This window comes from Lissotriton helveticus, chromosome 5_1 (assembly GCF_964261635.1).
Source record: "Lissotriton helveticus chromosome 5_1, aLisHel1.1, whole genome shotgun sequence".
Classification (NCBI taxonomy): domain Eukaryota; kingdom Metazoa; phylum Chordata; class Amphibia; order Caudata; family Salamandridae; genus Lissotriton; species Lissotriton helveticus.
Genome location: NC_136065.1, coordinates 1,096,987,040 through 1,097,013,043, shown reverse-complemented (window position 1 = coordinate 1,097,013,043; position 26,004 = coordinate 1,096,987,040). Strand labels below are relative to the sequence as shown.

Here is a 26,004-nt window from a genome sequence, read left to right as displayed (position 1 = left end):
TCTTCTTTTTTATGTGTAATTGTATGTCTAATTTTGTGCAAATTTACAACTGTACCATTGGCATGCGTATTTATGTTAGCCATTGAGAATAGGCAACGGATCAATAGTCCTGAAGATGAACTCTTAATTATTTGAAGTTCGAAACGTCGTCGACAATATACGCAAATGTCACTATTCTATTGATATTCTTGTGTGCATATGTGTATTTTATGAATGGTCTGTATATAATTTATGCTAATCAGACTGCCTTTTGTTTTGCCTACAAAATTTATGTTGTATGTCCCCCCCCCTTGGTGGAGTGTGTTGAGTCGGGCACCGGCTGGTGTCCCACTTATTTTTTTTTTAATTTTGATACGAATTTTCATCCAATAGAATAAATCTGTCCGGCTGGACATTAACATAGAACTATTTAGTCTATGTTTATTGAATTTACTTGGTTGTTTTAGGGACCATTGTCTCTGTAAAAAAAAAAACACCTCTCCATCCCGCAGCATATTGCACCCATCAGCTCCCAGCTCCCAGTCGTCGTGACCCAGTGGACCGACCTCTGCCGCTCGATCCGTCGCTTGATCACCGAGCCACCAAATCCTTTGTAGGAGTTTTTTTTTTCTTTCTCCCGAACGCCGAATGTGCAGCTGGCCGTCGTAGTCTTCCTCTTAGGGATATGAAATGATTCAACAATCAAAGGCACTCAGCCATCTGGGCTATCTCTCAGGTCCTCAAGAGCAGGATCGATGTGCCTCCTCACTCTGACGCCATCTTGCCTCCCACCCTAAATTCTGACTGATAGTAAAAAGAGGGGCTCATGCACAAAAATAAGTCTTTTCCTCCACTAAGCACCGAGATAACCAGTGGGTGGTGTCCTGTACAGGTCAGTGCCGCTAACACAAACTCTCAGATTCTCGCCGAGCATATGTGGGATAAAACATTGGTTGGAGTTGTTACAGAGAGTGTTTTACCCAGTACTAAGGCCTTCAGGTGCATACGTTTCTGGGGGGTCACACATTGCTGCATCCTTTTCAGTTCTGGATGCCAACAAAAGCACCTAGCATCCTGCTCTAGAGGCCCCATCTTTATCAGCGTATCAGTATCTATAGCTCCAGTTTTCAAAGAAGCAAAAAAACAGGACCTGAGACAGAGATTAAGCTTTTAACTTTGTTTTATTAGCTCAGCAGCCCAACATATATGCAAAATCATTAAAACAAATGAGAGGCACTACAAATCCCGTTAGTCCAAGCAAAAAGTTCCAAAGGTTGACCCGTCAGCTAAGTCAAGTATAACATAAGAACATGTCCAAGGAACAGCATTTCCTCTTTTTTCGCTGCTTAGCAGCCAGATAGGTTTATTGGTAACAGTATTTTGTGTTTCCAGCTCGTCTTTAAGGCAATTTTTATTTTCTCTTTAGGTTCTTACTGTGCCGTGTAAAAGTTGTTTAGGTTTCCTCTGACATGCTTTGGCTGTGCAACTACCGGGCAGGTTTCCTCCAACACTGGCTTTCTTATTCACAGACACAGCAGCCAATTCGTACTACCACATGCTGTTCTTTTACTCAAGCTCAGTGAGCATGGTTGGGGCCTCAATGCGGCTTTTTGACTTGTGCGCGCTGCCTCCCTGGGTCAGATGCACTGTGGCGAGGAAACACAATGTGACGTTACCGCCCTCCACCCTTGAGACGCTACAAGGGTAGAGAGGCTCGTGTCTCTTTGATCTCCATTGTCTCCGGGAGAGAACAGTAGCGCAAGTGCTAATCCATGGGGGCCTCTGATTGATTTCAATCAATTTCACACCAAGTGTCAGGGGTTTATTCAGCATCGCAGTTCACTGTAAGACTACAAACTACTGCGTTGGGTCCTTTTGTTATTATAGAAACTAACGAGTCTTGCACATCACTATTAGGTGGTGAGATTCCAGATAGGCCCCAGATACCTATTTCTTACCCACTGAATCCACTTGGGTGTATACAGGCGTTACTCACGTTCAAAACACACCTTGCCAGAATAAACATATATTACACTCCTGATCATCAATGGCAGGAGCCAGGAGTGAGGAGAGTTTGAATGGGGTGGCTGAGGGACAAATTCCCTTCCCTCTGGATGAAGAGTATGTAGAGGGCCACCCTTCAGAGGGCTATGTCCCTGGCCTTAGAGCCCTTGGCAGGCAATTTTTGCTGCTGGCTTAGCGTAGCATGACCCCCCCCCCCCCCCACCCCCCCTCTTGGGGAAGACCTGGGTGCCTGGAGACCACTCATCTCAAGAGACACCAAAAGCCCTTCAAGAGGGCAAGGGCCAAACACGAAACTCGTACTTCGCCTCCTTCTGATGTCTTTGAGAGCCTCAGACTCGGGTTCTTAAAATGCCAGGCCAACGCCCTAGTGGATACCTGCGATACCAAACAGCCTGAGTTTACCCCAGTCGAGAACAAAGGGCTACGTCACTGTGAGGACAATGATGACTGGGAAAGAGTATGGTGACCCTGATCTAATAACAAGCCAAGGCTCAGTGGACCACCGAGATCAGAGGGAGGTCCAACACATCCCAGGTTGGAGAGGTCCCCTAGAAGGAGTGTTGTTGGGGGGGCTAAAGCATGCGGGACCCGGGTTCTGTGGAGTCAACTCCAGCAGCTAAAGATGGCCCAGTATGTGGGTACATGCATTAGAAAGACTACAGACAAAGAGGTACAAAGCCACCTTAGAGCAGAATTTCCACACAAATACCTAGATTGGAAGGTCGCACTGACACCAGAAGTTAATAGCAAGGTGACCAAAAGGTTTACAAAAGATCCTTATAAGTTTATGGATCGTTCCAGGAAAGTCTGCCAGGGTGTGTTGCTAGGCACACATGACATGGCAGAAGAGGCCAAATATATTGGCAAGATTATCTCCCTGGAAGTTCTATGAGGCCAGGCATAAAGAGCACTAGGTTTCCTCGGGTAAGCTAGCTGTGTGCGCTGTACTGAGAGGAGACGTTTCCTTCTTACTAAGATTGGCCTTAAGCTTGGGAAGCTGGCTACTTCAGAGGAAGGCCCAGTTGTGGATGGAGGCCTTTTTGGGGACCCGTTCATAGCGTAACTGGGCAAAGTTGTTAGGATCTTTTCATCGGTGGACAAAGCCCAGCAATCCATGATGAAAGTGTTCAGTAAAAGAGTTTTTGGAGGGGTCGACATCACTGTTCGCCTGCCTCCTGGAGGAAGCAGGCTTGCCATCAACCCCCAAATCCTTACTAAGATCAGAGATGGTATAGGGATTATTCATGACCCATGCTCATGGAAGAGGTGGCAGAGGAGGGTTCTGTTGAGTGGCAAAGGTCCCCGGTGGTGTTTCAGGTAAGAATCCATTCTTTCCAACCACAGGTAGGGATTTGATTGGCTTGATTCCTTCACATTTGGGAAGAGATAACATGGGATGATTGGGTAATGAAATCCGTCTTGGGGTTAGACTACAACCCCCCTCATACAAGCCAGAAGACCAAGCCTGACATTGTCTGTTGCAGACAGGCTTCTGATCTCCAAGGAGACAAACTTTCTCTAGACAAAGGGGTCCTTCTTCCTACAGACCTACATCTCAAGGGTTTTCTCAGCAATTTGCTTCTTGTCAAGAAAAAGAACAAGAGTCTTTGCCAAGTGCAAAATCTGAGAGAATTCAATCAGTGACTGGTGTATTTCCACCTCAAGATGGAGGGTCTCCATCTTTTGACAGATATTCTCTTGCCGGGCAACTGGATGGTGAGGCTACACTTCAAGAATGCCTACTACACAATCCCAATCGTTACTCCTCCCCACATATTTCTGCAGTTTGCATGGAAAGACCAGGTGTATGAGTTTTCTGCACTCCCGTTCAGTCTCTCTTAAGCACGGTGGTGCTTCACCAATGTTATGTGGCCAGTGGTAGAACCTTTACGCTCAAAGGGGATCAGGAAGATTAGACACCTGGACGATATTCTTTTGTTGCATCAGGACTCACCAGCGCTCCTTCAGAATCTTGCCTTAACTCAGTCACTCTTAGAGACTCTGGGTTTCTTTATCAATGAGCAGAAATTAGAGTTTACTCCCTATCAATAGATGCGCGTCCTGGGACTTTGTCGACTAAGCTCGGAAACATTCCCAGAAGAACCTGTCTCTAATAAGGAAGGAGTTCTTAGGAGGGCATATCCCGGTGTATCTGGGCAGGACTTTCAGGCTCTTGGCAGCTTTCATCCAATGGATCGTCCCAGGACCCCTTCTTCAAAGAGCCATTCAGAGATTTAAGGAAACTCATCTGAGAAATGCCTTGGTCAGGTTGTTCTTGTAGGACAAGAAAGCGATGGTGACTAGTCCACAGGATGGGCTGAAACAAAAGGGCCATCTTCGGTTTGGTTGCAGATGTGGGTATTGAGTCCAACGCTAGCCGATCGGGCTGGTGGGGCTTGTTGCGGGGATATCATCACCAGAGGCTCGTGGTCAGAGCAGGAAAGAGAGTTGCATATCAACCTGTTGGACTTGTTTGCATCTCAACTTGACCACTAGCTTCTGCTGATCTTCAATTATAGGCCTATCTCCACACTGTGGTAACAGAAGTTCCTACAAGACTTGAGCTGGATCCTGGGCAATGCATTTTCCACTATGATCACCAGGTTGACTGAGTCAGGCCCCAGAAGAGGTTTGTGATCCGGGTAATTCAGTTTGGAGGTAGCAAGCCTAGTTTCTAGTTCTTCTGGAACTTACTACAGATTCTCCAACCCTACACACCCTGAGTCCGAACATACTGTTGGACCTGGAGGGCAACTTACACCAGTTGATTCTGGATGGGTCGCTTCCACTTATGATATGGGAGATTGTCAGGGATGCTGGGGCGTTGCCGGCCTTTAGAGAGAGGCTTCACACCTCATATCACAAGCTTAGGAGGACTCCACCTCTAAGCAATATGCCTTGGATTGACGCAGATGGTCCCACTGGAATTTGTCCCGGAATCTGGATACAGTGGGGGCAGATATAGTCCACATTAAAACACTGTTTATCAGAGTTGTCTTTGGCAGTCTGGCGGACCGGACAATCAATTTGGTCCAGGGGCGATTTCCGCTAGTTATGAAATAGGGCATAGAGTTCTGGTGGGGGAGTTTGTAACTATTAGAAGACATTAGGCTGACTAATCTGCTGCAATGCAAATATCATGAGCTCTTGGATGTCAATTTGGTCTTGCGCCTTTTTGAATCCCTGCAGGATAATATCTCCCTATCCTGGAACAAGCTTACAGGTAAGCTGACAATGCTTCTATGCTTGGATTTGTGTAAACAAGTTTCTAATGTGAGAGGGCATTACCTTTATGATCTGGTGTAACATCAACACCAGTATTAGAACGATGCACTATTCATCCTTTTGAGACCACCCAAAGTTGTGTGTGGTGAGGTGTGTTAGAGCTTACGAGGCATTAACAGCAGATGTCAGGTCGGCAGGTATCAGTCAGTTATTGATTGCATTGAAAAAACCTTATCATTCATCTATCCACGATTAACAGATGAGTCCGCTGGGGGATGAATGAAGCTGGCATTGATACCTCCATGTTAGGGACACACTCGGTCCAAAGAGCAGTGGCCTCTAAGGCCTGTGCAGGAGGAAGCTTAAAAGACATTCTAAAGGTGGCGGATTCCTTGTCACTATACACTTTAAAAATCCTTTACTTTAAGCCAGTAATAAACAAGGTTTCCTTGGTGGTAAGTAAGCTTGAAACAAGCACAATCTGAGCCTTTGGTAGTGACATAGAACTATAAATGCCCTAGCTACTTTGAAGAAAAGTTCCAATAATTCTATTAAGGACACAGAATCAAGGATAGTCCCACCTGTGACTGAGAGGCAAAAATAGGGCATGATTAATGGCAACACGATCTAGGCACAAGCACTACCAATCATCACGTACCTGCAGGAGCTGAGAAGCATTCCATCGGACATCTAAATTCTTTTCCAAACACTTTCTTAGAAAATCGTTGAAATCGTTTGACCTGTGAAATTTACAGAAATGTGTGACAATGATGGAACCTCTAAATATAGCGAATACGTTCACGGTTAAGACACTGTTTTGTTGGTTAGTAAAATAAAATCCACTACATTATCCTATCAACAAGTTACGTTTCTGTAGGGAACTAACTTTCTATGGTTTCTCAGGGGCTTTACATATTGCAATGTGTTCGAATTCTCAGAGAAAGTAGCCTAACTCCTTAGTTTTAGAGGCTTTGCTGCTTAGTAAATAGCCTGATAATATTTACATCTTAATATATAAATTAGATAAAAAGATGGACATCACAGAAGAGAAGATAGACAGAAGAATTGCAGATGTCCAAAGAGATACTGTTGGAAAACGAGGCAGCATCTGTGAGGTCTGCACAAATAACATGACTACATTTGTCCTTCACTGGGAACCAAACAACCAATTGTAGCGCCAGAATCTCAGAGGGTAGCGTTGCAGAGCAGTCTGAGGCTTACTTAATGGAGGTGGTGTGGGCTAGTAATCGCCATGTGCAGGTGCGCAAAAATAACACTCAATAATTGATTATCCAGTCTGTACTTTGCTTTATAAAAGTAAAAGTACATTTATTAAACACACACACTACTCAATCCTATGCACCAATTTACAAATATACATAAGCTGTTGGAATTACTTCGTGACATTGCATATCATCTCCACCCCTCCCGCAAGGGGTTGGGGTCTAGTAACACCACTCCCATGTATGCACATCATCTTGCCTCCAATGCAGTTAGTGGATCATAACCTGGAGCAAGGAATCTGCGCACTGGCACCATCCCAGTGGCGACCCACCCCAGTACTTCCAACAGCATTTAAAATAGGTAACCATGCCTTGGTGACACAACCCTGACCGAGCATTTCCTAGTGACCATAAGGTATGCACCTCTATATCTTAAGGGCTAACAGTCTGGGTTCTTCACCTAAGCGCAGCAGCAAGAATACATGTGTAAGCATCACTTTAGAGTGACAGTACTCATAGCATTTGGATATCATTAGAATGCATTGCAATTACAGCCCCTAAAGGCATCATACATAAAATCACAGGTTTAAGTAAATACAGTCAGACACCCTAGCAGGAATGGCTAGTCACTTAAATCCACTTTGCTTATGACTACACCTTAATCATGTACTTCACATTAAACACAAACTCCAGTCCCTCTATAAAGAATAACATTAGTAAAAGCATTTGTGGTGCAATTACACCTCTTCGCCTCCAGGGGATGTCCTTCTCCAGACATCCACCACATCAGCCCTTCACTCCATGAAGCACTTTTCAATTCACCCTCAGCTGAAGAACAAAAGTTCCAGCCCAGAAGGTGATAACTGCTGGCTGAGCCCTTGAGGGGTTATTCTTTCCAATCCCCAAGACACTTAGGGTGAGACTCTTCTCTTCGTGCATGGGGGAGACTGTGCTTCTCCTGCAGCTCCCCCAGCTTGTGCACCTTCATGCGGTGGTGACCCCATCCTCCTGGGGCCACCACAAGTAAAGGAAATGATGGTTTTACCATGCAGGCCAGTCCTGTTCCGGCAAGGCATTATGGGAATCGCCGCATATTAGATGAGCAGCTCTCCCACTGCTCTGGGGAGAGCCACGATGTGGCCTCCGGTCGCTTCTTGGGCCTGTTGGGGGGCCCGGACCCCCAGGTGGGCGCAGACGGCTTGGGGAGCCCACCCCCGGCCACTCCTCCTCTTTTCTGGGGCCCAGTCTCACCCGGGCCCCTCGCACCGCTGAAGGTCTTCCTCAGGGGCTCCTGGGGGAACCCAGGTCCGATATGCCCCGTTTTCGCGTCTTCTCGCTCCTGGTGGCGCCCCCCAGCCACTGGGAGCACTCGCCTTCGCCCTCCGGGTCTCCAAGAGGATGCATTCTGCAGGGAGCGGTCTTCACTGGCTCCCTGTGCCTCTCTTCTCCCTGCGCAGAGGCCCCTGCTTCTGCGTACCGGTCCTGCGTGCTTTTTCTGGTGCTGTTACGGACCTGGGTGACAATAAGGGGGTTTCTCCTTCCAACTGTCCATTGCTAGGCTCCAGCACCTTCCGCCTCAGCAGACCACACCCCAGAGAGAGCTTCTCGTCCTGTGCAAGTACTTTTTAAAAGTTGAGTAGGGGCTGCAGGAAGTCTGTGTGTCCTATCAAACAGCGACACATCACTTCCCTGTCCCTGCTCCCTCCTTCTTGTCCAGCCTCTGGGTTTGTTCAAAATGGCATTATCCAGTGTCTCTGGCCACATGGCCTCTGACACCCAACTCCTTCGCCCCTTACTGCCTTCACCATGGTTCAAGCTTGGTGCCTGGTACCCAACAGCAGTTGATGGATTGGCTTGTAGCTCCACCTATCTTTTCCAGACCCCAGCCAGGGACTCAGAGGCATATGACATTTCTGGAGGACGCAAAAGTAGTACAAATATGACTTTGGACTCTGCAGAATACTGCTTTTCACCTCCACTACAAGGGATTTTAGTGCGTGTCTGGAATCTGTAGGCCTTGTGGAAGTCATTCTAACCATGGACCCCACATCCTCATAGGGGAATAATGAAGTGAAAACACAGTAAAACACACTGACTTTCCCTGGCATGTTTCTTTCCAGTGTATAAAGCCTGTTCCATGTCATCACCCAGTTCTGCATAGGTTCTGCCACACCATTCAGTTTGTACCTGCTTCTGGACTGCGCACGATAGGAATCTCCCCAGGGCAGCCCTACACGTGTGCACACGCATGTACACGTGTCTGCATGTAACCAGGCTGGTGCCCCATACTCCAGCTGCTGCGCAGCGGCCTAGTCAAGCCAGGGGGACACTAGTAAAATCTCCATGCAGTCTCCTTCATTATGAGTTCACTGTGGGTGAGTCCCAGATTATGAGGCTCCCCCACAGTAAAAGCTCAACAATTAGGTGCTCAAAAAGCGAAAAATCCGGGCGGCCCCTAGTGTCAGAACCACCTTCTAACAGATACAATTAACAGAACTACTGAATTAAATCACATCTTTCTGGATGTGAAGAAAAAACTGCCCCAAAAAAGCACAAACTCTAAATGTTTAGGTTTTAGTGGGGTGGATATTCACCCGTAGAGTATAATTGGCATTTTCTTTAAGCATACAACCAACACACGACAAATCAAAAGTCTCAGGAAGGGAGGAGGAGCTACGCTTGCAACCAAGATGGCCGCATAAGCTCCCGGCTCCGCCGACCTCCGCCAGTTGCTCACAAATCCTGACGACTATCCTGAATTCGCACCGGACTCCCGTGTAGCGGAGGTGTTACTGAGTCTAAAGGTGCAATCCCGAGATTTCCATCTTCCCGAACAACGAAGATACGCCGTGTTCCATTCTCGGCCTAACCCAGCGTGGAAGCCGGGGCCTCGATTTCTAACCCAGCCGGGTTGGAGTTGAATAACATCGGCCGCGGGACGTGGGTAGCGTCCGGTCTCCCGAAGTGGAGTGTTTCCTGACCGTTTTGGATGGTGGTACTGTGGCAGCTTGATTTCGCAGCTATGGTGGCGTGACGCATCGGTTGCTGTGGTCGGGGGTCCGCTGCCCAGAGGCCCCGTTGGGTTCCCGGGGTCGACGGGCTTGGATCCTTGCTGGGGGCGACGGCGTTGAGATCGCGATTTTGCGAGTGCCCACAGTTGTCATTGGAACTGTCTGTGCCTGGTACCCCGGAGTAGTCGACCTCCGGGGTTCATATACTTGCTCTGCCGCTTCGTGAGTGGCGATGGAACGGGTGGAATGTATGCCGTCGCTGCACACCGTAATGGCCGCCATTGGGGAGCTCCACTCACAGGTCACCGCCATCATCCAGAGGATGGTCGTAACAGCCGATATTATCTGCCGGAGACCGGACTACGACCCTTTGATGGTTCTGGAACAAGCTGTTTTACCCGCGGAGCAAGCTCCGACTGAGACAAAGGGCCCCGCGCTGAAGTCAGACTTTGTATTTTTTGTCGACTCCCGAACGGCAGCAAGCGAGCCCGGGACTATCAAAAGTGCATCCTGCCCTATGCCGATACCGCCCAAGATGGATATTGACAATCTTATATTTCAGAGTGAGTTCTCCAGTGACTTTCGGATTGATACCTCGCCCTTTTTCTCCCAGATGGTTCAAATGCGCTCTGGCGACCTATTTCTGGTGGGCAGTGAACTCTGTTTCACTTTTGGATTTTGTGTACCGCTATCCTGGTTTCAATACTTCTGTACTGACTTTGAACTTTTTCTATATTTTGATTTTCCTATTGAGATGGTGGTTCGAGCGGACAGGGCTCGCATGAAAAATCGTAGTGGCCAGGGTTGACTTTGACTGGATGGGTTTGAAAAATGACTTCATTTGATACGGGACTTGTACCTTATAATGGCGCGGGAGTTGGGTGGTTCTTACAAGCTCCCCCCATTAGATTTTAATCGTTGCATTCTATTATTCTGGATATATGTAGGGGTGGTTTGCTGCTGGCGGGGGGTAAGGGAGACTGGGGGCCTGTTTGATATTTCCTCCTCCACTCTTTTTCCTACTTTTAGGTCTAGTTCCGGGGCGACAGGCACACTGCTAGTGGGGATGGGCCGTAGCCATTGCAGGGGTGCAGGGTGGGGGGAATGGGGAGGGGTTTGTTATTTTGCCTTTGTTTAGTTCTATGGCCTTTTTCTTTTCTTTCCTTTCTCCTCTCACAAGAGATGGGTCGTTTATCCTGTATCGATTTTCTTACTTATCCGGGTGTCTAATTTGGTCTTCACTATCCTAAATTATGGGTGGGCGAACCTTGCAGGCTGTTGCTTTGCTGGATTGTTGATCGTAATTTCTCTTCTTTAATGTACTTATCTTTGCTAACGTTGCATACTCCTGTGAATTAATTTCTCTGCATTGGTCTATTCGCTCACCTATCGCTATATTGTATTCTATGTATGACACCCGACCTATGTAGAATTCTCTTGTCTTCTTCAATAAAAACCTTTAAAAAAAAAAAATTCAAAAAAATAAAAAAATACAAGTCTCAGGAAGGGTTCCTTCTAACATGATTTGAACATGCTAGGTTAGAGGTCGGAGCAAGTTAAGTAAAGAGACTTGAAAGTACAATTCAGACAACTGAAAGAGGAAAACTATGGATCCCCACTCAAAGGGCTCAAATATAGGTTCATCAGACCTGCTTCGATATTGTATGCCTGAAAAACCGTAGCTGAATATGATGGCATATTAACTCCTGATTAAGACCGAAAAGGCTTATATGCCAGCAAAGGACCTTAAGAATGAATAGAACCAGTGAATATCAAAATACAGCACAGAAACCCACTTTGGCATTTGAGTAAAAGATATAGACAGCATTACCCACATTCATGTGACCTCTCCGTGGTCAAGGGGTTTGGAAATAATCACTGACATTTGTACAATGGATGCAAAAATATGGATTATGGATTCGATAAAACTTCACGTCATAGCATGAAAAGCTACTCGCAGACATATCTATAAAAAAACAAGACTACCTGACTGGAAAATAGGAAATACGTTATCTATATGATGTTCTTTTGGGCTACTGCAGAAAGTTATTATTGAGAGCCATTTATGTTAAACTGTGCATTAGCAACACACGGCACTCATATGAGGAGCATGGTATTACTGTTAGAACAGTCATCATTATTTGCACTGTCACTCAGTATCAACTGAGAAAAAAACTGAATAGTAGTCACATAACAGAAAAACAATTCTGCTGTGTATTGAATAGCTTGCGAAGAGAGCTAGCCTCACACTTGCTGACATCACAGGACGTTGTTTTAGAAGCACTCGATGGAATCAAGTTATTAGTAGAATGTTTTGTCCGCTAATAATTTTGTTAAAACAAGTTGAAAAGTATAACCACTGGTGCAATGGCCAAAACCTTATTTCATTTACTTCACAATGGACAACAGAGAATCGCTGCAAACAAGTATTCAATTTGACGTGAGAACTTTTCACGTTTCCGCCACTACATGGTTCTGCATGGTTCTCAACCAGTTCAGAATTAATTTGAAATTCTGATTGACATATTCTAGCCATGCAGAGAACTTGTTGCTACGACTGGAAACCAGAGAGATGAGTGCAGTTGTTGACCGACCGACACATCCAACCTCTTATTTAAGATGCAAGTTTTATTTAGGCAATGGTGGAGACTCAACCATTTGCCTGTATGCAAATGTAACAGAAATGTAATGGTAGATGCATCCAAGTAGAAAGAAAGTATTGGAATGAGTCTTGTTACAAGAAAATCCCTATTGTGACATGATGTAAAGTTGATGATATGGAGGGCTGGGCAACAAGACACAGTGTACTAGTTTCTGCTATTTCGTGTTTAGTCTGATATTAACCCCTTTAGAGCTTGTAAATAAACCTCCCCAGTGCTGCGCTGTCCATTGGAACTAGTGCTGAATGGACGTCCAACGGTCGTGCGCAGCACTGGGGAGGTAGTGGCCGTGACGACCGTTGGCCGACGGCAGCAATTAAGGGGTTAATGCTTGAAAGAAGATGTAGCTATGAAGAACTGTTGATGGGTAACAGTGAAAAACAGTGATTTTCTTCTGAGCGACATGAATAGAAAAGAGTAAAGCTCGAGTTACCTATGATGTCCCTTAGAACCACGATTCGAAAAACATCTGCATTACTCACTTTTAACCTATCAATACATTTATGTGTATGTAATCCCCCTCAACTCTCTAAAACATCTACTCCAGCTTTCAACATCTATGAAGAAGGAAAGTAGAAAAGAGAGAGGCAAGCATTATGTGACATTGCTTCTCAAAGAAAATAAAAGTCTGGCCTCCTACCAAACACCTCTATTCAATCCATCCCCTGCTCAAATATACTGAAGAAACTTGTCCTCTTGCAAAGCATCCATACCATTCTGACAGGTGCATACCAGTCAATATACACCAGGCCATGAAAGAGCGGTCATATTGTAGTGATATTTGTAAAGCACTTTTAACACCTGAGAAAGTGCAGAAGTAGATGAAAAGATTTGCAGATGGGTAACATACTACTTAGTTGGCAACTTACAACAGAAGATATTTTGGAGGACAGGGATCACCGTCTCAATGGCGAAGGAGTACCCTTCAACCAAAGTGTTGGCCTCCGCCACTCAGCTTTGAGTGACGCAGAGCACCAGGTTAACGCTGGAGGAGAAAAACGTATTTCATCAATGTAAACGTTCCTCAGACAGCCCAAGAGAAGTAAGAGCAATTTGAGGTAAGCCATTCAACCATCTGCTCTATTTAGGATGTGTGTTTCCAAGGAATTTCCTGGCAGTGTGAGAATGTTAAAAAAAAAGACTCCCACACTCTGGGGGAGAAAACTCCCATGGTGTTGGGGGGGGGGCATTCGTTTTACTTTTCCAAAAGCAAACTCCTACTTTGGGAGTTTGTTTTGGAAAAGTAAAAACTTTTAAAAGGTTGGTGTATGCATCCGTCACGAATGACAGACACACAATAAACATTTAAATGGCTTTCTATGAACTGCCATGGCGGAAATCATACAAAACCACTGAGATCACTTCTGAGCCGGCGGTGAACTTGGCAGGCAGAGTAAAGGCAGGGTGTTGGACATAAAGTTCTCGGCCACCCTAACTGTGTTTACTCCCTCCGCCAATCTATAAATCAGGCCCTTTTACCATGCATACAGTGTTTCAATTTGTTATGTTCTGATGCAGTTTGTCAGTAGTCTGACATGGAATCTGCCTTTCAATCTGTCATCTAAAGCCATTGTAATGCACTATATTCCTTAACTGGTTATGCAGCAGTCATACATTTGCTACAATATGCATTTATGTAGTGCTTATGCATGCGATCATGCAGGTTTTTAGACTGTGGTCCTGCCTATACACCAAGGAACATATTGGTTAATAAAGAAGGAAACAACCCACATTACTGAAGAAGTGAGAAGAATTAGACCTTTGATGAAATAGGTGTTTCGTTCTATAGGAATACACATTCTTATCATTGGTCTCCTCATGTCATGGGTTGCTTTAATATCATGGTTTCCTTAATAACTACTTGAGTGACATTCTCCAGACGACAAGCAGATCCTCAGCATATGCTTTCCTGCCTAAGGACCTACTTATGATTGGCTGTGCTGCCGATTTATGACCCACTCTATTTTACATCTTAGGATGTTTGTGAAAGAACCAGTCTGATGCAACTCTATAGACCGCTACGACCTTGTGAAGTGGTCTTTTATAACCTTGGGAACCTTTTATGACTTGATGTGATGAGTGTTAATATTACCCCAGGAAAGGACCAGCTCCAAGGGTTCTCTAACTTCATGGGTCTTCATATTTGCATGCTCCTTCAGGCAACTTGACCTTTTGATCATATGGCAATATGGCCATTCTGTCTTAGTTGAAGGGTTTTCTAGCAATCCTTTTTTTGGCAGCAGAGGACAACCATCTGGCGGCACAGCTCTAGGGATATGAGCACAAAAGGAATTGGTTCTCTGGATACACAACCCTCAGGAAGTGTGGCTCATGCCACTAAAGCAGCCGGGAATCATGATTCTCAGATATAACTTAGCAGAGCGAAGGCCACTATATCTGGGTTATTTCGGACACTGTGAATGTGTTGGGTGTATCTGTTGCCAATCTTATATGTAAACTACTAAATCAGCCTCTTTTGACGGTGAAGAGGAGTCACATTTGACACTGAGGGATCCTTCTAATTGACAAGATTTCTCTTAGAGTGATGACATTTCTCATGATTTGAGGGTTAATAACCAGGTCCTCTGCAGATGTGAAAGTGCTCTTGCAACATCCAGAATGGCATACAATAGCAGGAAAATGTCTGAATGTGTTATATCTTATAGCTAAAAAAAATAAGTCTGAGGCAATCTTGAAAATGGTTCCATTTAAGATAATCTTCCGACAAGCATACTGTTTTGAACGCTGAACTACACACTGCAATACTAATCATGGACATTAAATAAGAGACATTTTGCTCTGTTTGGCTGTATGTGAATAAGGTACCAGAATAAATTCATAACACAAGAACAAACAGAACATAGCTGTAATGTAACAAGGCAAATGGAAACACTCGCTGGTGTAAACAGAACCAGATATTTGCTATAAAAGGCAGACAGTGCTTTTACTTGAATGGAAGAAAGATCTCAAGGTTAAAAAAGTTAACATTTGCGCTCATATCAATCGATACATTTCTGAAAGCAGACGTGCCCTCAGAAGAACCATCAAATATGTTTACCATCTTGACGGCTGCGCCAGTGTTGGAGGCTCAGATTTTGCTATTTTTAAAAGTACTCGCATAGGATTCAGCTCGTGGTGAGGTGGTTCTATCTGGGCCATCTCAATTAAAGTGACACCCAAGGACCACACATCCGCCTTATAGTCATAAGGCCTGTCTTTGGAGGTCTCGCACATAACAACTTCAGGAGCCATCCTGAAAAAAGAGAAAGAGACTGTTATCCAAAAGGCACAACTAAATTACCAAGAGAGGTAAAGATGCACCTATGTAGTTCTACTAATACAGGAGCAGAAAATGAGTGCTTTAAAAATATTAAATATCAATATTTAAACAGAGCTCATAAATTCGAACACTTGATTTTCCTGAGATACTCATGCACCACACCACTTTTCAGAAACAATGTATGTACGGGTGATGTAATGTGTGTCCTACACAGGGTCAATCAATGAATCAATCAATCAGGGGATTATATAGCACGCTACTCACCCGCCAGGGTCTCAAGGCGCTGGGGAAGGGAGGGTGCTCCGGATCAGTCAAAGAGCCAGGTCTTGAGGTCCTTCCTTAACGTGTGCAGGGTCGGGGAGCATCTGATGTTCACAGGGAGCTCGTTCCAGGTTTTGGCTGCGATGAAGGAGAAAGCTCTCCCGCCGGTTCTGTTTCTGCGGGGACCGCTCCCAGGGCGAGGTTGGCGATGCGGAGATTCCTCTGGGGTGCGTAGTAAGATACTTTCTCGAAGAGATATTTGGGTCTGATGTTGTGGAGGGATTTGTAGCGTGGGTGAGGAGTTTGAAGGTGACCCTCTTCTCGACAGGGAGCCAGAGGAGGCCTCGTAGGTGTGGGTCATGTGCTCATGGCGCGGTGTCTCAAGGAAGAGTCTGACTTCCTGGATGGTCTGGAGTCTGCGCAGAAGATTTCTGTTGATTTTGGCATAGAGGGAGTTGCCATAGTCCAGTCTGGTAGTGATGAGTGCGTGGGCGACGGTCGTTCTGCAGTTGGGAGGATCCACTTGGTAGTCTTACGGAGGATGCAAAGGCAGTTGAAACTGGCGGAGGCGATGATCTGGAAAGGGAGTATCAAGGACGATGCCGAGGTTCTGAGCGTGGTCTGTAAGGGTGGGTGGGCTCCCATGGGCGGAGGGCCACCAGGTGTTGTCCCAGGTGGAGGTGCAGGGAGATGAGGGCCTCGATCTTCTCGTTTAGCTTCAGGCAGCTGTCCTTCATCCAGGCTGCCATGTTCTTCATACCTTCCTGGAAACAGAGTCTTGTGTCTTCGGGGTTCTTCGTGAGCGAAAGGATGAGCTGGGTGTCGTCGGCGTAGGATAAGATGCTGAGCGCATGCTGTTTGACGATGGTGGCGAGGGGGGGCATGTAGATGTTAAAGAGCGTGGGGCTGAGTGAATATCCCTGGGGTCATATTAGTTTTATTAATAAAACATGGATAGAATCATGGCAAATGTATCAGTGCTCTGTAGATTCAGAAATCTCCTTGCTATTTTCAAGTACAGTGTGGGTTGTGTTTTCTAGTCACAGTCTCATAATTCTCACATATTTTCTGAGTTTAGTTCAAAGCTTACCCTTCCTCCATTACACGTACTTGGGGTGGAATGCTACCTAGTGTGATTGCCTGTGTTTTAGACTATTTCCAAACATTCCTCCCATCACCTTTTGTGTGCTTTACGTAACACTCTAACTGGTGAAGTGTATGCCTTGCTCGGTGTGCCTCAGGATTCAAGCTAGAACTTAGTCATGAGTACTTAGGCTGAATCAAATCTGGGGTTGCTTATGTTCCCTTCTGGAGGGGGCCTTACATTGCAGTTTGGGGTGGAGTGGTCCCATGTCAAGCAGGGTCAGTACTGATTTGCATGAGGTGAGCATCTGTCTACAGTGGCACAATGGATGAAAAACTATGGGTTGGAATGCTAATCAGAGTGACTGTCAGTGGGTAAACTATTTGCAAGCAACCCTTCCATAACCTTTTGTGTATCTGAAGTTACCAAAAGCAGTATGTACTTATCCGTCTGAATCAAAAGTAGCAAATTAAGGACTTCATACATTTTGGCTTGTGAATGTGATCAAAGCGGTGGCAGAGGCAATTTTTTTAATGCAATGCACTTTGGTATTTCTACTATTTAACACTTGTGGCATTTATCATTGCTTCATCATTTTTTAGTGGGTGTTGCTCCAAGTCTTAATTTCCTGATGATAGCCCCGGCCATTTATGGTAATGGGTTGAAACAAGGTGTATACGGTTGGCGCTGACAATTCATTTTCCCAGCAACTGAAACTTTGAAAAATTACACAGATACACACAGGAGCTTGGCTCTTTAGATACATTTTCAGTTTATAAACTTTATTTCGATTAAAAAAATCACAAAAGTTATCACAAACAAACATCAAAGCCAAGTTGGACATACCAAAATGTCACTATATAACCATACTTGTTTTGTACGAGGACATATAATAATCATCATTAAGACAATAAATATTATTTTTTTTAAACTCTAAAACAATCCCAAGTTAGTGGCCAGGAACATACATGATAAAAAATTATCTTTTAAAAAGAGCATCTAATCGCACAATAAAATACATCATACAATAATAATGAAATGTCAATTAATAGACAAGGGAGTAACTTTACCTATACCTCCCTTCGGTCCACCGAATCACCCACACCCGACTCAGGAACTTCGCTGTAGCTATCATGATGGGTCCGTCTACTGAAGTTTTGAGTATTCTAAATACCTCACTATATGCCCTGATACCCAGGGCTAAAAAAATAGGGTTCAACCAGCGTTGCCTTGGGTTACTATATTCCGGGCATGAAAAAAAGATGTGAGGCATTGATTCTACCTTATCTGAACAGAAGGGGCAGTTACTACTACTTACATCAGAGTTGGACCACTTCGAGGTAAAGGCTTTGGTGGGTAAGTCTCCCACTCTGAACTGATGGAATAATTTTCTATCACATGTTGAGTGATTAAGTCCCAATACAGCTCAAATTTTGGTTCATGTTTAATCTCAAGAAAAGTGCTAGACAGGGTAAGACTGGAAGAAACAGTAAACAGACTGAGATTTATCATGTGCCAATAGGCTGCCTTTACTCTGCTTTACTTGGGAATGCGCTTGCGGCTGGGGAGGTCCACAAACAACTCAGCCCCAGCTCACAAAGAACATTTTTAACACAACTAAACCATGCAATGTTCTTATTGACATCTAACTCCCTGACTTCTAGCAAAGCCAGGGCATAGATGGCCAGCTCTGGAGTCACCCAGAGTCTCCTCCAATATACTACTAACCTATAGTGTGCAACATCCTTCATGGAGTGACAACCCAGATCTAAATATAAAGGGACCAGTGGGGTCGATTGCGGGAGGCCAATCAATGATCTTATAAATGTATTTTGACCCACCTCTAATGATTCCAAATTCACATGCCCTCACAATTTTACACCATAGAGGATTGAAGAACCAATTCTAGAATTATAGATTTGCAGAATAGGAGCTACAGGTTTAGTATAAGCGCATCTATGCTCCTTAAGCAGCGCAACAGAGAGTTGAGCATGTCTCACCATTAGGCTGTCTATTTGCGGCTTCCAACTAAGTTTTTTATCTATGTATACCCCTAAGTATGAAAAAGTCTCAGCTTGCTCTAGAGTATCTTCCTGCATTCTAACTTCACCGATGGGTTTATTAGAGTTCTGGAGGACCATAAACTTCGTTTTGTCTACATTGATAACGAGGTCATGGTCCGCACAGAACTCCTCAAATCTTGAAAGGGCACATTGTAGGCCCTGTCTTGTTTTAGAGAGAATGAGGGTGTCATCGGCGAACATTAAAAGAGGGACCTTTGTCCCGGCTAAACTCGGGGCATCCGTGGGGTAATTTTCAAAATATTCCAAAACCCCATTTACATATATTGAAAATAAGGTGGGAGCCAATACACATCCCTGCCTTACACCCTTCTCCACGGGGAACTTTTCTGTGGTACTACCTGCCAAATCCCATCCAACTTGGGCATAATTATCCGTATAAAGTTTAATGACAAAAGCCAAGATATTCAATGGCATACCCAATTTTAAGAGGCTAAGCCACAGTTTCGGACGAGGGACTAGGTCAAAAGCAGACCTAAGGTCCACAAAAGCGGCATAAATTGAACCTTTACCCAGGGTAGCAGTGCGCCAGTAAATGAGGACAAACCTTAAAACCTGGTCCACTGTACTAATACCCTGCCGAAACCCTGCTTGTAAATCGGAAAGGATATGGCAATCCTCCAGCCAAGCCTGCATTCTGCCTAGAACCACCCTGGCTGATACCTTTTGGATGCAATCGATCACGCTTATAGGCCTGTAGTTTCCTGGTAGGGAGCAGTCCACATTTTTAAAAATAGAAAGGATAACTGCACCTGCCCAGGAACTAGGAATCGCTGCACCCTTGTCGATAGCATTGATTAGCAATTGTATATACGATACCCAGGAGTCCATATCTTGAGGAAAAAGATCTGCAGGAATGCGCCCTGCCCTTGGGGACCTAAAGGAGAGCGTTTTCTACCTCTTTCTTGGAAATATTAAGAGCAGGGGGAGAGGACGGCATTACAAAGGTAACTTGTGGATCCGAGTCTTTGCAAACTGACATTTAAAGTGGCGGACCCACTGATCCGGTTCCACATGATTCGTTGGCACATTTCTCTGGTCCCCACTCCCCCACTTCACCAGGTGCCGAAATCTCGTCATGTCTCTCCCAGAACATGCACTAAGCAAATCTGCCCAATGAGCTTCATCCCAGTCCCTTTTAGCCTGTAATTGTGCTGCCTTATAAGCCTGCCTCTTCTCTTTAATGGTGACCAGTTCTTTGCTCCTAATTGCCACTGCCAGAGTCCTGTAGGCCGTGCGACAATTCGAGTTATACCAAATTGCAGCCTAGATGATACGGGGCCTTTTTTGTTTTTCATTGTAAAAAAATCTTTTAAGTTGGTTAAAAAAAATGCTCATGTGCCTGGGCAACTCTATCCAAATGGACCCCAAGTACAGCATCTTTCTGGAGAACAGCTTAAGTGTTAACTACTAGATTGCTCATATCTAGCAATTTCTCAGGGTTGAGTGAAACCTTGGCCCAATTAAAGCGTCTTGTATCATTAGACAAATGACCTTCTACGAAATCAACACGTGGTGGCAACGCATCAACATGCTTTAACTCCAAAGCCCGCAGAGTAACTAAAAGTGGATTATGGTTACTTTCTATCCGGGCTTCTACCCCCATATCTAACAATTTTGACCAAATGATAAAATAGTGAATACGACTAGAGCGATGCCCACTGTTATATGTTGGCATCCCTAATTTGTCAGAATCTGTGCGACCATTTGCCGCCCTCAACCCATGCTCCAAACAAAGTACTTTCAATTGGAGTACTGCACTGGTCCATTTTTTTATGGGAGGAAGTTCCAGGGGTGGAATCAACCACTAATCATCCTCCTCTAAGCTAAAATTCATATCCTCGCAATCAAGAGGTCCGTAAGTGCAATTGAAGTCCCGGGCTATTAAAATGTTGCTGTGACCTCTGTGATTCATTAAAAAAACATCAAGTTGGGCTACAATATTCGAGGCCTTCCCGCCTTGAAGACCCCTAGGGTAAACATTAATGAGCAAGACATCCAGGGAACTACCCTGTGTTAGCTTGACAATAAGAATATCCTGTGAATCAATGGCAATCTCCACTATCTTAAATTCCTGGGTCTGCCTAATCCACAGTGTCAAACCCCTCTTAGGTCTGCCACGTTCGCCCTGTACAGCCGGTTTGGAAAAATTTATATATCCCTGGCAGAAAACCCGGTCTACTGCCCATGTCTCTTGAAAGCATATATCTTGTTTCTCAATAAAAGAGATCCATTCGATGGAAGCCACTTTACTACCAAGCCCCGCAATATTCCACAACGCTATTTTTAGGACAGTACTGGGCTCAGTAAAAACTCCACTTTGATTTTGGGCTCCTTGACAAGGATTTAACATGCGAGGTGCTGGAGCTTTATCAATAGAGTTGGGCGAGCAAGCCTTACCATTATCCCATACTCTATCAATTACAGATAGACTCAGGTTTGTAGATGATAACCGCCACTGGGATACACTTAAAACTTCCTCACCACTTCTACAAAAATGCGATGCTTGAAGGTCCCCACAGTGTAAACCCAATGCAGATATGGTGTTATCTCTGGTTGCCGGATCAAGTCAATCTATATCCTCTAAATTCATGAAGGATTCAAATCTATTATGGGTTGGTACAGAATACTCATACATTCCCTGAGGATGTGTCAGTATATTGCTGACATCCCCACCCCTTATCAAATTCGGAGATTTTGGTAGAAGAACCCTAAGGGTAAGATATTGATACCTTCCCTACTCAAATGCCTTGATCCTGCTCTGTCTAGAATAGTTTTTACTATATGGGGGGTCCCAAAATTCACCACCACACAATCATAACAACTTAGTTTCCTTGATTTACCTATCCAGGGAAATCTGCGTACCATTTTGAAACCCCTAAATAGATGGCCACCCAGCCCCGTTTTAGCATTTACTAGGTGAAGGGCCTTATTTCCTAGTGAGACTCAATTTTCCTCTAGGCCGGGTTGCAGGGGGTACATTCGTAAGTACAATGGTATAGGGCGTAGCCTCTGGGGGCAAGTTGAGATTGTCATTGCAGGTGTAACCACCCAAGGCACCCTGTGGCAACCTTCTACTAGTTATCCCAGATGGTTCCTTCCCACGTGGGGCAGTTTCATCAGCAACTTGGGTGTTACCCATGCTTGGTGGGCGGGCTTGTGTGATGGTTTTAGCAACCACACGAGTGTCATTAGGGGGCGGGTTTGGCGGGATTGATGCGGGAACTGACGCTCCAACAGGATTGATAGAACCACTGCACATGCCATCAGATAGATTACATTTTAACAGTGATAATTCGCACTCAATATTACTCAATCTTTGAGCGATATCTTCAAGTTTTGATGCTAAGGGTTACAACACAGCCAGTAACTTATCTTCAAGTTTGTTAAATAGCCTATCCTCCAAATCACTAGGCAACGGGTTAGAACTGGCCTGAGAATTACTAGCTATTGGGTTGGAGACCGTTGGAGTATTAACCTCATGAGCACAACCTTTCTTTCCACGTACAGCCCCTCTGGTTTTTGCCACTTTACTAGCCTGATGCATAGTAAGCGGCACGCCCCCGCCTTCCTTTTCTTAGATGAAACTATGGCCTCTGACTCCCCCTTGTTTGTCAGGATTTGTTGCTGTTGACAAGTAAGTACTTTCTCTGGAGACAAAGTAATATCAGTTAAATAACTGACTGGGGTGGAAGGAACAACTATTGATGTTATAGAAGGCCCAGAAACTAAATGTGTCATTGATTCAGCAGGTGTATCCAAATTTAACGGAGGACATGTTGAGGGAACTCCAATAGAAACTCTACGTGGTCCTAGAGACAGCCTCCTTTGGGTGAGCTCAATCTCATGGATTAGAACGGATTCTGCTCTAACGAGAAAGCCATCAAGTGTTCCAACAACCCCAGAGCCGCCAGAACCCTTATGGTTATACTTGCTCATTATTAACTTTAAGTCCCAAGTTTCCAACTTTCAAGATAAATAACAGAAAACAAAATTTTTATAAACGTCCCAGTCACTAACCAAGTCCTTGGGAGTTCAGATTAGCTTGATGGAAAGGGGGTGGCCCAGCCCTGCCTCCTCCTGGCTAGGACGGGCGTGGACAGACCCGCCCGCGCTGCGGCAGGTGTTTGGTGTTTTTAAGCGCCTACTGGGGCTTTCCTGTGTCGACGGCGGTGGGCGCCGGTAGGGGCCGCTGGGAAACATAGTGCCACTCCTGCGCTGCCCGTGGCCCGGCCCGCAAAGCAGGCGTTGGCGCTGCGGTGGTTGGAGCGGCGTCGTGGGCCCCCAGAAACAATGGCAGCAAAGTCAGGAAAAGGGAGCTATGCCGGTAAGAGACTGATGAGACCCGCGCTGCGGGGGGTGTTTGGTGTTTTTAAGTGCCTCCTGGCGCTTTCCTGTGTCGACAGTAGTGGGCGCTGGTAGCGGCCGCTGGGAAACGTATTCCCACTCCTGCGCCGCCCATGGCCCGGCCAGTGAAGTGGGCGTTGGCGCTGCGGTGGTTGGAGCGGCATCGTGGGCCCCCAGAAACAATGGCAGCAAAGTCAGGAACAGGGAGCAATGCCGGTAAGGGACTGATGAGACCCATTTTTATTTTACAACATAACTTGCTACTATTTATGTTGTACTCAAAAGGATAACCAGCATAGGACATAAAATGAGTTGATTGATTTTTACTTGTTTCTGAGCCCTGTCACCTATGTGTAAACATTTTGAATAATGAATGTGCAGAATAGCATAGTATTGTCAGCTTAGATGTCTATACAAATTATTTCAAACCGTCTGCAAGTGTCCACAATTGTTTAATTCAAGCTAATAATTCCATAGCAACTGCTAAAGCGCTTCACAACAGATAAATTGGACATTTGGAACATTTTAATATTCAATTTTCTTTTAAACCAATACAGTGCTACCATTTTGAGTTTATGAATCCGCAAGTCAGTCTTTAGTTTACTTTCAATTAAATCGAAATCAGACGTAAGGCAATGTATAACAATAAAGCCAATTCATGAACTCCACAGCTGATGTCAGGCAGCTAATCAGGAAAATGGTTAGACCAATAGATCACTTTACTTCAATGTTCACCATTTTTCAAAATTGTAGCAATTGCATACTAACCAGTAGGGTGTACCTATGAAAGAATCTCTTCGCTGTATTGTCTTTGTGTTTTTTGCAGATACACCAAAATCCGCTAAAAATAAAGCAACAAGAAACCCAGTTACTTTCAATTATCACTCATATGCAGTTTTAAAATTCTAGGATAAGCGGATTGTTCAAGTAAAACATGCAGTTACTTTTCAATTCGTACTTAATTGGCATATAATCAATGCTATACACTTAAACGTATCTCTTAACCAAACTCCAGCCTGTCAATAGAAAACAGTAGTTGCTGATGTAGAGATATGTTAAATTCTGAGAACTTTCAGCATCCTAGTAGCATGCCACTTTCCTGTAGTCAGCAAAGCCTTCTCTGCTGTCACTCCAAAATTATCCTATACAGTAAAGTCCTCTATCTCGTGGATCATAAAACCCAATCTTGGTCTGGTACTAAAAGTAGAGGAGATTCGCCAGCATGATGTATAAGCACATCACCTTTCCTCAAAGGCTAAAAGCAGAATATGTATGCCAGGGGTAAGAGCTTGTCATTTTGTTACAATGAACATGTAACACTGAGTGATCCAGGAATGATTAAATTGAAGTACTGGACACATGTCAGGGACCTGTGTGACCCAAAGTAATTCTGGAAGAATCCAAATGATGCTAACTAATTTTAGTGAGTCGTGGATCTGCATAGTGCCAAAAAGGCTGAATGAGCTCAATCGAAAGAAGAACTACTTGTGCACTGTCGACCTGGCTGGATCAAGTTGGTGCCTCTGATTCATATCTGTATTAGAAGGGAGTTCAGGCTTGTGAAGCATATTTGGATACAGCCATTGTTAACAGTGTAAAGACATGCCAGGCTGGCCAGGGAAAAGGGTCCCAAGGATATTCTAGGGCACTGTTGGCACCTCAGTATTGAGTCAAGAAGAAATACTGGAAGCAACCTGGTCTCCCTCTTTAGGGAACGCCACCCACTGACTGCATGAATCCATCCCAAAACCAGTAAGTCTGTTTATCGGGGACAGGATAACAGGGTCTTTTGCTTTCAATTAAGTAATTTGTTAAACTCTTGGTGTACCACGATGCACAGAGATTAATGCTTGTGAAGTGTGAGCAGTATGGCGGATTAGTAGTGGCGAAAGAAAGAGATAATGGAACTTCATCACATTCTTTCAGCCTGAGCAGGAGGACAAGACAGGGGTGCCCGTTCTCCGCACTCATTTCGGCCTTATACATGAAACCACAGGAAGAGAGTATAAGACTAAGCTCCCGGCTAAGGGGAGAACAGCTAGGAAAATACCTGCATAAGATACCATTAATGCCGACGATGTGCTAGTCATATTGACAGATTCCCTGAAGTATGCCCCACGCCTCCTAAGCAAATTAGACACATTCGACCAGAAATACGGGTTTAAAATGAACACCCTGAAATAACAAATAATGAGCATAAACATCCCACATGGCATACAAAACACCTTTCAAAGATTATCCCCATTATAGTGGATACAACATCACATCCACTATCTTGGCATCAAATACGTCCCACTTCAGAGAAGACAGACTTCCAAAACTACACTAAATGAAAGCGACCTACAGAGCTAGCATACCCCCCATATGCTAGCTCTGTAGGTCGCTAGGTCTGTAGGGCTGGGTGACCTAATTGGGCTGCATCAAGGTGGTCAATGACCTTGTTGCCTACAGCTCTTACTTAATGCTAACAGTGCCTTTATATCCTGCACCAGACACACTGGACAAAACGCAACAGTCTATAGAACTATTCGTATGGGATTGTGAAAGCCCCATCTTGCAAAAAGGAACACATATTAAGGGTTAGAAGGCAGTTTGGGAATTCCTCTACAAATGCACTATTATACCGCTGCACAGCTCTGATACATACTAAATGGCACTGTCCGACTTCGAAGAAACAATGGTGCAATATTGACCAAGTGAATTTTGGCACTCATGAATGGAAGCTCCCTTTGCTGGCCAAGAAGTACAGACCATTGGGTGCATATTATTTTCCATTACTAAGAACCACTATATAAGCATGGGATATGGCATCTTTATCCAGGGGACTA

General features: G+C 44.8%; 1 protein-coding gene across 2 annotated transcripts in view; it reads right to left on the bottom strand.

The window, feature by feature from the left end:
- SLK (STE20 like kinase) overlaps positions 1 to 26,004 on the bottom strand; it is a 357,857-nt gene that overhangs the window by 193,376 nt on the left and 138,477 nt on the right. For both annotated transcript variants that reach the window (XM_078643720.1, XM_078643721.1), the window contains exons 5-7: positions 23,945 to 24,017; positions 15,182 to 15,376; positions 5,888 to 5,969 (exon numbers count right to left, since the gene is read on the bottom strand). In XM_078643720.1, the coding sequence (XP_078499846.1) occupies positions 5,888 to 5,969; positions 15,182 to 15,376; positions 23,945 to 24,017 (350 nt within the window). The remainder of the gene's footprint in view (positions 1 to 5,887; positions 5,970 to 15,181; positions 15,377 to 23,944; positions 24,018 to 26,004) is intronic.